The 9,726-nt window shown below is 42.5% G+C and overlaps 1 protein-coding gene across 1 annotated transcript; it reads left to right on the top strand.

Moving 5' to 3' along the window:
* The first annotated feature begins 8,482 nt into the window (after positions 1-8,482).
* Positions 8,483-9,726, top strand: LOC122976538 (nuclear receptor subfamily 0 group B member 1-like). Its single transcript, XM_044345082.1, has 2 exons — positions 8,483-9,033; positions 9,248-9,726. Exons 1-2 carry the CDS (start codon positions 8,505-8,507, stop codon positions 9,469-9,471), a joined length of 753 nt encoding a protein of 250 aa, XP_044201017.1. The 5' UTR covers positions 8,483-8,504; the 3' UTR covers positions 9,472-9,726.

Here is a 9,726-nt window from a genome sequence, read left to right as displayed (position 1 = left end):
TTGTTCTTGGGTTGAATTCAGGTGTGTGTTACTATAGAAACGTATTCGTGTACAAGGAGAAACGTCTGGCCTTGTCAGGTAATTACACACCAAGGGCAGCTTTCCTTTTATTCCTGTGTCACTCTGCTGCTTGAAAACCCCATGGCTAAGAAAATGGAATTAAACTCTAATGACTACATGCCTCTGGCTAAAACCTACTGATCAGGAGAGATTAGATTCAGTCACAGAAAACTTTCCTTCCCTCTGTTCTTCACAATGTGACTGAAAGAAGAGAATTTGCTGCAAGATGTCTAACAAAAACACATTTCAAACTTGCATTTCCCTGATTTGACCTCCTGACAAATGCTTAACTTAAAGTCTTTAAATTCCTTTCATTACCTGAAAGGCTGTACATGGTCAGACTCCACAATGCAATTCTGAAACAGTGTCTGCTCTTCTATAAATTAAATATGCAATCATTGATGTCTTAAAGAAGTCAAGGACTAACTGAAACTTTTTCTAATGTGGCTCTATAGCTGTCTGCCCCTTGGAGTCCCGACAAAAAAATGCAACAGACAGTTTACGTGATTTTTTTCCCTTATATATGATAGTTTTTCAAACTCACAAGCCCAAACATTCAGGACATTTGGAGAAGAGAGAATCATTGATCCCTCAGCTAAGGACTCTTTCTTTAGTGTTAACTTTTCAACCAGTGTATGCAATCAAATTAACAACTTATTCAAGATGGAGACTAAGATCTGAATAGCTTTACTGCTATTCATCAGCTATTACGTGCAAAAACCTGCTGAGATCAAAATATGTTGCATGTGTTTCACTTTTGTTACTCAAGAAGCTAAAATTTTTTTGTCATCACATCACATGACTGTGATTCTACAAGTAATTTATTACTCAGTTCTATTGGTTTACAAAACAAAATCATAGATGTGATTCAGTTTGCTATAATCCTGACTGACTGAACATCACCATGACAGCAACCTGAAACATTCATATCAGGCATTTAGAGCAAGCAGTTCCTACTCAATGGCACTCGACTGACATATTTGCAGTTTTGTGGGTCAAAACTTTGACCTTTAAGTAACATGGCAATAGTTACTCCAGCTGCCAACACTATATACACTACTGTGCATGCATTTAGATATTTGTGAACGCGTATCTGGATCTAACCAGCAAACAAAAACAGTCTGAAGTCAACCTGAACAAACACTTGGTGGTTTTGAGGCTTTTGCCTCATGTTTATGTTGAATTAATGCAACAGATCTCGCATTAACAGGAGTCTATCCTGCCCTCTGAAACCCATCTGCAGGACTTTACTTTGCATAAACAAACTGGGTTTTGCATACATCCCTGTCTCCCTCTGTGTCAGCAAGCCACACTGACTCAAAACATCTCAAATGAGGCCTCTGAGACTGAGCCGAGGGTCATTTGTAGTGGGATTTTTCCCCACTTATTTATAAAACTCTTACATACGCATTGGGTTTGACATTAATATTCCTCCTGCACTGTATCCATTATCCTGCACAAACATGCAAAGTCTGAATATACAGATGTGGCCAAAACTGTTGGTACCATTGCACTTTATTAAAATAATGCACCATTCGCCCTGAATAGCGCTGAAATTAAAATAAATTTTATTATCAATGCGTGTCTATGTTTGGTTTGCAGTGGAACAAAACAAAAAAGTTGTGGAAATAACTGAAATAGTGCTTTATTCTACAAAGCCATTCTTTAATAGCCTGGATAAAACTATTGGTACCCTTTAGAAGCTGTAAGAAATAATTGATTTGTAGTGATACCTTAAGCAGACTATTACGTTTCAATTAGTATCACAGGTGTTTAAAAGGAGAAAATTACTCCCTCTGCTGTTTTGTGCCGATATGTGCATCACATTGAACATAGAAAACAGAAGGAAAACTAGAGAGTGGTCTGAAGACATTAGAAAAAAGGTAATAGCCAAGCATGGTCAACGTAAAGGTTACAAGACCATCTCCAAAGAGCTTGATGTTCCTGTGACCACTGTTGCCAACATTATTAAGAAGTTTAAGGCCCATGGAACTGTAGCCGACATCTCTGGACGTGGTCGCAAGAGGAAAATTGGCCCGAGATAGAACAGAGGGATTGCTTGAATGGTTGAGAAAGAACCAGGGAAAACTTGAATACAGATCCAAGCTGATCTTCAAGTTCAAGGTACAACAGTTTCAAGTCGCACCATCTGTTGCTGTCTGAATGAAAATGGGCTCCTTGGTAGACCCAGGAAGACCCCACTTCTAAGAGGGAGACACAAAAAAGCCAGACTGGACTTGCATGTTGACAAGCCACAGTCCTTCTGGGAGAGTGTGGTTTGGACAGATGAGACAAAGTTAGAGCCTTTTGGTAAATCACACCGACCCTGTGTTTACAGAAGAAAAACGGAGGCTTCAAAGAAAAGAACACCATACCTACCGTGACACATGGAGGAGGCTCAGTGATGTTTTGGGGTTGCCTTGCTGCCTCAGGCACTGGGTGCCTTGAATCTGTGCAGGGCACAATGAAATCAGAAGACTATCAAGGCACTTTGGAATGAAACATACTGCCCAGTGTCAGAAAGCTGTGTCTTAGTCGCAGGTCATGGGTCTTCCAGCTGGATAATGACCAATGAACATACATCAAAAAGCACCCAAGAGCGGATGAGAAGAAAATGTTGGACCCTTCTGAAGTGGCCTGCTATGAGTTCTGATCTGAATCCCATTGAACATCTGTGGAAAGAGCTGAAACTCGCAGTTGGGAGACAGCACCCATCAAACCTGAGAGAACTAGAGCAGTTTGCTCAACAAGAGTAGGCCTGTAGAGAAGTGTAGAAACCTTATTCAGAGTTACAGAAAGCACCTGACTGCAGTTATTGCCTCCAAAGGCTGTGCTCCAAAATATTAAGTTAAGGGTACTGTCTTATACTGATGACGTAATGAGCAGGGGACAATGCTGTGTCCAAGTGTGGAGAAGAGTGTTCAATAAAGTTCTTCGTTGAAGCTTGAAGTTCAGACTGGAGGATTTAATTTGTGTTGCATACAGTTAATATCAAACAACGGCGTCGAGGATAATAACTTCCACTCATAGTTAAAAGAAAAGTTAAGTTTAGCTGCCAAGAAAGACGGACCACCCCTTGCCAAAGTTCGACTGCTACAACAAGCCTGCGTCACTGGGACAACGGTGGACAAGATGGCTAACGGCATTTGAGCTGTACGCAGATGGAAAAGGCTTGATTCTGTCTGCCGATGTGGAAGCCCCGGTGAGACATAAGATGACGGGCTTTACTTCTACATCACGCAGGTACTGATGTACAGGATGTTTTGTTGTCATGAGAGGCCCAGCAGATTATGATGCAGCAGACGCAGCACTAAATACTTACTTTGTACTGCAAGTAAGCACTGCGTTTTGCACGCCAAGCTTTCTACCAGACATGGAGGAGTGAAACATGGAGGAGGCTCAGTGATGTTTTGGGGTTGCCTTGCTGCCTCAGGCACTGGGTGCCTTGAATCTGTGCAGGGCACAATGAAATCAGAAGACTATCAAGGCACTTTGGAATGAAGCATACTGCCCAGTGTCAGAAAGCTGTGTCTTAGTCGCAGGTCATGGGTCTTCCAGCTGGATAATGACCAATGAAAATACATCAAAAAGCACCCAAGAGCGGATGAGAAGAAAATGTTGGACCCTTCTGAAGTGGCCTGCTATGAGTTCTGATCTGAATCCCATTGAACATCTGTGGAAAGAGCTGAAACTCGCAGTTGGGAGACAGCACCCATCAAACCTGAGAGAACTAGAGCAGTTTGCTCAACAAGAGTAGGCCTGTAGAGAAGTGTAGAAACCTTATTCAGAGTTACAGAAAGCACCTGACTGCAGTTATTGCCTCCAAAGGCTGTGCTCCAAAATATTAAGTTAAGGGTACTGTCTTGTACTGATGACGTAATGAGCAGGGGACAATGCTGTGTCCAAGTGTAGAGAAGAGTGTTCAATAAAATTCTTCGTTCAAGCTTGAAGTTCAGACTGGAGGATTTAATTTGTGTTGCATACAGTTAATATCAAACAACGGCAACGAGGATGATAACTTCCACTCATGGTTAAATGAAAAGCCTGCGTCACTGGGACCACGGTGGACAAGATGGCTAACGGCATTTGAGCTGTACGCAGATGGAAAAGGCTTGATTCTGTCTGCCGATGTGGAAGCCCCGGTGAGACATAAGATGACGGGCTTTACTTCTACATCACGCAGGTACTGATGTACAGGATGTTTTGTTGTCATGAGAGGCCAAGCAGATTATGATGCAGCAGGCGCAGCACTAAATGCCTACTTTGTACTGCCAGTAAGCACTGCGTTCGCACGCCAAGCTTTCTATCAGACAGCACAAAAACCGGGTGAAACAGTGCAGCAGTTTGTAACGAGATTAGCTGGAGGCTGCTAGAGGCTCCTAGAGACTGTGCATTTGATGCGGACATTGATAATCAAATAAGAGATGCTGTGCTAAGCAGATGCACATCGGATTATGTACAGAGAAAGTTATTGGAGGAACCAAAGCTGGTGTTGGCTCGCGCTCTGGAAATAGCGGGGCAGCGTGAGAGGGTGGAGACGCAGATGGCCGCAATGAGGGGGGGGGGGGGGCAATGGCAATGCAGAATAGAGAGAGAGAGACAGTGAACTGCATTCACAGGAAGGGGGGAAAATTCCAGAGAAAGAAATCACAATTTCATGGGGATGGAAAAGAGAAATCTGATAAAGTCTGCTTCAGTAGCGGACATGGAGATCACTTCGCCAAGGACCCAGCCTGCCCAGCGGGAGGACAAATATGTAGAAAGTGCAATGGAAAAGACCACTTTGCTAAGATGTGCAAGTCAAAAGATGACAGCAGACAGACAGTAAAATGTGTTGAATCAGATGATCAAGACAGAGACTATGTATTTGTAATTGAAAATGACTCAAACAGAGAGAGGGTTACATTTAATGTTGGTGGAGTAGATCCACTCATGCTAATTGACTCAACTGCTTCAAGTAACATAGCTGATGAGGACACATGGGAAATGCTTAAAGAGAAAAAGATAAAATGTGTCTCCTCAAAGGCAGTCAGCAAACCCTTGTATCCTTACTCTTCCAAGGTGCCCCTACCAGTAAAGGGTGTGTTCAAGTGCCAAAGAAGAATAGGAAAGCGTAACACAGAGGCAGAGTTCACAGTAATACAAGGACATGGAGAACCACTGCTTAGTAAGAAAACTGCTATTAAGCTAGATGTGTTGAGAGTGGGCACAAACATATCCACAGTAACAGATATCAAGTCAGAGATACAGAGACAATATCCAAAACTGTTTCAAGGGGTTGGTAAACTAAACACCAAGCAAATAAGTCCGCATATTGATGAGAGTGTAGCACCTGTGGCACAACCCCTGAGACGTGTGTCGTTCCACCTAAGGGGAGCAGTGGAGAAAAAAATAAGTCAGCTGCTAGAAATGGACATTATAGAAAGAGTAGAGGGACCCACACCATGGGTGAACCCCGTTGCAGTTGCTCCAAAAGCAGCAGAGGACGACATCAGGATGTGCCTCGATATGAGGAGAGCAAATGCAGCCATCAGAGGGAGATATCCAATTCCCACAGTGGACGAGTTCCTACAAGGATTGAACGGACCAGTCACTTTCAGCAAACTGGACCTAAAGTGGGATGATCACCTGCTAGAACTCACACCAGAATCGAGAGATATCACTACATTTGCAGTACACACCCGTACCTTCAGGTACAAGAGACTTTTATTTGGTGTGTCATCAGCTAGTGAACAATATCAGCATTAGATTGCAACGGCACTGGCCGGCATTGAGGGTGTAGAAAATGTTTCTGACGACATAATCGTTCATGCCCCAGACCAAGAGACCCATGACCAACGACGCCATGCAGTTCTGAAGAGACTGGAGAGCTGTGGGCTGACCCTAAATGCAGGGAAATGTCAGTTCAATATGGACAAGCGAATATTCATGGGCATGCTACTCTCACAGAAGGGCATTAGTCCCACTGCTGAAAGAGTGAGAGCTATAGTTGAGGCGCGAGAGCCTGAGAATGCACCAGAAGTACACAGCTTTCTGGGCTTAGCTAGCTACAGTAGCCGATTCATACCCCAGTTCGCCAGTATATCAGAGCCTCTGTGGGGACTGACTAAAAAAGACACACCATTCCAGACTCATACTGAGGGGATCATAATAAAGCCTCTCACACCCAAGTATGAGAGACCCCACAGGCAGATCAAACTGCCACAGAGACTAACAGACTTTATATTAAATAAACCAACACTAAAGCAGCCTTCCAAGGTTATGGATGAATGACTAAAATGATGACTTCTTGTGCAAAAAAAAGAGAAAAAAATATGTATGCCAGTCATGTTTATGTATGTTTTTACATTTTAGTTTATTTTAGTCAAAAAATGATTCACTAAAGCAGGATGCAAAAGAAGAAAAATGTTTAAAAGCAGTGCCCAGGGATGGGAATATTGTAAATTGTGTATAATCCAGAGTTTTGGAGTTTAATCCCAAGTAAGGGGGGATGTCGTATACTGATGGCGTGATGAGCAGGGGACAATGCTGTGTCCAAGTGAGAAGAGCGTTCAAAGTTGTTCGTTGAAACTTGTTCAGACTGGAGGATTTAATTCATGTTGCATCCAGTTAATATCAAACAGGCACCAATATTTTTGGCCATTTTCATTTGTTTTGTTGTATTAAATAATATGTTAAGTTGTAAATCAAAAGCAAAGTTTCTGTTATATTCAATGTGAAATAATTTTTTTTTTTTTTTTAAAAAGGTGGAAAGGTACCAATATTTTCGGCAACATCTGTACAATAAGCTTCCACTTGCGTGCTAGCTCTCACAGCACAACTACATTCACTGCAAACAAGTACACAATCTTCCGATGCAAAACACACAGATGATTGATGTTAGAGGGAGGTGAAGACCCCCAAATCAAGTCTTGCTCAGGGCCCCTCAGTGTCTTGGGCCAGCCCTGATTTTACTTATTAGCCTGCAGTAAAGTCTTGCATCAAGCCATCTACAGAAAGCCAAAGCAAAACTGGATGTTGGTTGATTTCAAAATAAAGACTATTTACTACATCAAAATACTCAATGACATCACAAAAATTAATGTGAACTGAATTTAAATGTGAAATGGGTACAACAAGGACTGTTTGCAGATATATATCAGAAGTTAACCCACCTACACTTAGTTCATTTCTAACACTGTTTACTTGATGGTTTGCATTCTCAAGTCACTGGGCTACACATTATCTTTGAATAATCTCCTTTAATGAACACCAATATGGCAAGACAGTAACACACCCAACATCACTCTCTTTGGGTTCACATCAGACCACTTACTCTACTGCCGTGTATTCATCTACTGATAAACTCATTGCCATTTCCTTTACTGTTAACAAACAACTGTAACCTGAAAAACAACAGCAAGTAGGAACTTATGTGATGTATTTATTTGTAACCTTCATAAATAGTGAATAGAGAAATAGTTTGTGACAATGAGAAGTCATCTTAAATAAGGAGTTGCTGTAAGCCTGCAAACAATTACATTCCCTGCATGCAATAGCAAGGCATAAATAACAAACATCAATTCACTATATGACAGTCTCCAATATCATGCATGGAGAGAAGTAAAAAACTCTGTATAGTGACAACCATAAATGTACCTCAAAAATGCTTAAATTAAATGATTAGATTAGTATGAAATAAATGCTTAATGCCCCAAAGCCTAAACTGCATTCTCAAAAAGATACATTCCCAATTATTGCAGGTTGCGTCACATATAAACATATCATTGCAAGTTAGACAGTGTGTGAGAGTTTGTTTGCAACTTTTGATCCATTCATCCGTCTCCTACGCACCTGTCTGATGAAATAGATGTGCAAAGTGTTCTTCTGTTTTGAGGAACTAATATGAACCTGAAGCAAGGAGACTTGACTAAGCAGCTTACAGTTTCCACATAAATTTATAGAGTTGTAAATGATAATGAGACAATAACTATTGCAAGATAATAATAAAATGTCTCCTACAGTCCAAAATATGGTGCAACTATTCCAACTGATTATTCCAACTAATAATGAACGTATTGTAAGACTTAGTTACGCAACATGAGAAAAGGTAAATATAACTATTCAAAAGTAATGTGTACAGTAGCCAAGGTTACACATTTATACACGTACAGTAGGGTCTCAGACTTTTGGACCCTTCTGTATATCATATTTTCAAGATGAAGGGATGTAGAATATGATAACATAACAAAAACAAAACTTTATTTTATTGTTTTTAATAATGAGTGACTTTTACTTGCTGCTACGTTGTTATGCTTTTACTGTGAAAGTATTGACCGGACGTAGGATTTAGGCACTGGTGAACTTGAGGTGGGCTCGTGCCTCAAGTCTACTGTATATATAAAAGATGATCTCCGCGGGAAGCAGCTCGTGATGAGTCAGTGTGCGGTGCAGTGCGGAGTGTCATGTCGTGCTGTGATGCAGGCAGAGAGGATACAGCGCGCGGCAGCATCCTCTACAGCATCCTCAGAGGCGCTGACTGTCCGCAGCGGCGCGTGGAGGCGGCCGCTACGCACCGGCTGTGCTCCTGCGCGTCCAACAGGAAACTGGTGGTCACGCGAGCTCCGCAGTTAGTTTTCAAAGCGGCCTCCGAAGTGCTCGTAAAAACTTTCAGGTTCGTGAAGAGTGTGCCGTGCTTTCGGGGTTTGCCGGCGGAAGACCAGCTCCGGCTTGTGCGCAACAGCTGGGCGCCGCTGCTGGTTTTGGGCATGGTGCAGGACGCCGTGGACTTCGACACGGTGGAGACGCAGCAGCCCAGTTTGTTACACAGGATCTTAACGCACAGCGAAGAGCACACGCCGACCGAGATTCAAGACCCCGGGGTGCCCGTCGGGGATGTGGAGGGAATCAAAATGTTTCTGGTCAAGTGTAGAGGACTGAGGATCAGCGTCAAGGAATACGCGTTTCTGAAAGGAGCCATTCTGTTCACCCCAGGTAATTAGTTAATACTGCCAGTGTTTGATATATAGGATTACACGACTACAGTGTGACTCTATAGCTTTGTCTATTAGATTTACAGTTCAATCTACTGTAAGTCAATAATATTAATTCCAGATTAATCACAAACATATTCAGGGGTTTCAGGCTGTGTGTTTAACAATTCCTAAAACTTCAGCAAGCCCTCTCTCATTTCTCTGTCTTGCACAAGTGAGTGAGCTGGAGTGTCGGGACTACATCCAGGCGCTGCAGAGGGAGGCTGAGCGCGCGCTTTACGAGCACGTGAGGACGGTCCACCGGGGGAGCAGACTGCGCGCGGTCCTCAACACCTTGCGCGCCACGGATCCGGACGCGGTGGCACGGCTCTTCTTCACACCCGTGACTGGCACGAGCAGCACAGATGAACACGTGCTCGCTATATTTTATGAGAGGTAGAAACCGAAATAAAGGGAAAGGAACTGAGAGACAGACGCACAAGGTTTCATTTGATGTATTTATGCATCTGCCTATATGTTTACTTGTTTGTTTTGTAACTGCTGTCAGCCTACATTGCTCATAGCATTAACTGCACATTATGAATGCTGTTGGATAAAAACAATTCTGCTGCACAAGGTGATTTTTTATGTTTTTTAGGTCTGTATGGGGAGCACTCCAGACACAATAACCTCAATAAATAACTGAGTGACACAA

Source organism: Thunnus albacares, chromosome 24 (assembly GCF_914725855.1).
Source record: "Thunnus albacares chromosome 24, fThuAlb1.1, whole genome shotgun sequence".
NCBI lineage: Eukaryota > Metazoa > Chordata > Actinopteri > Scombriformes > Scombridae > Thunnus > Thunnus albacares.
The sequence above is the reverse complement of the archived record's forward strand: the minus strand, read 5'-3'. Positions and strand labels throughout refer to the sequence as shown.

Excerpts from the sequence above, each read along its gene's own strand:
- LOC122976538 (XM_044345082.1), top strand. The coding sequence starts at position 8,505 with ATGTCGTGCTGTGATGCAGGCAGAGAGGATACAGCGCGCGGCAGCATC. Across the intron at positions 9,034-9,247 it reads AGCCATTCTGTTCACCCCAG|TGAGTGAGCTGGAGTGTCGG; the intron begins GTAATTAGTTAA and ends GTCTTGCACAAG.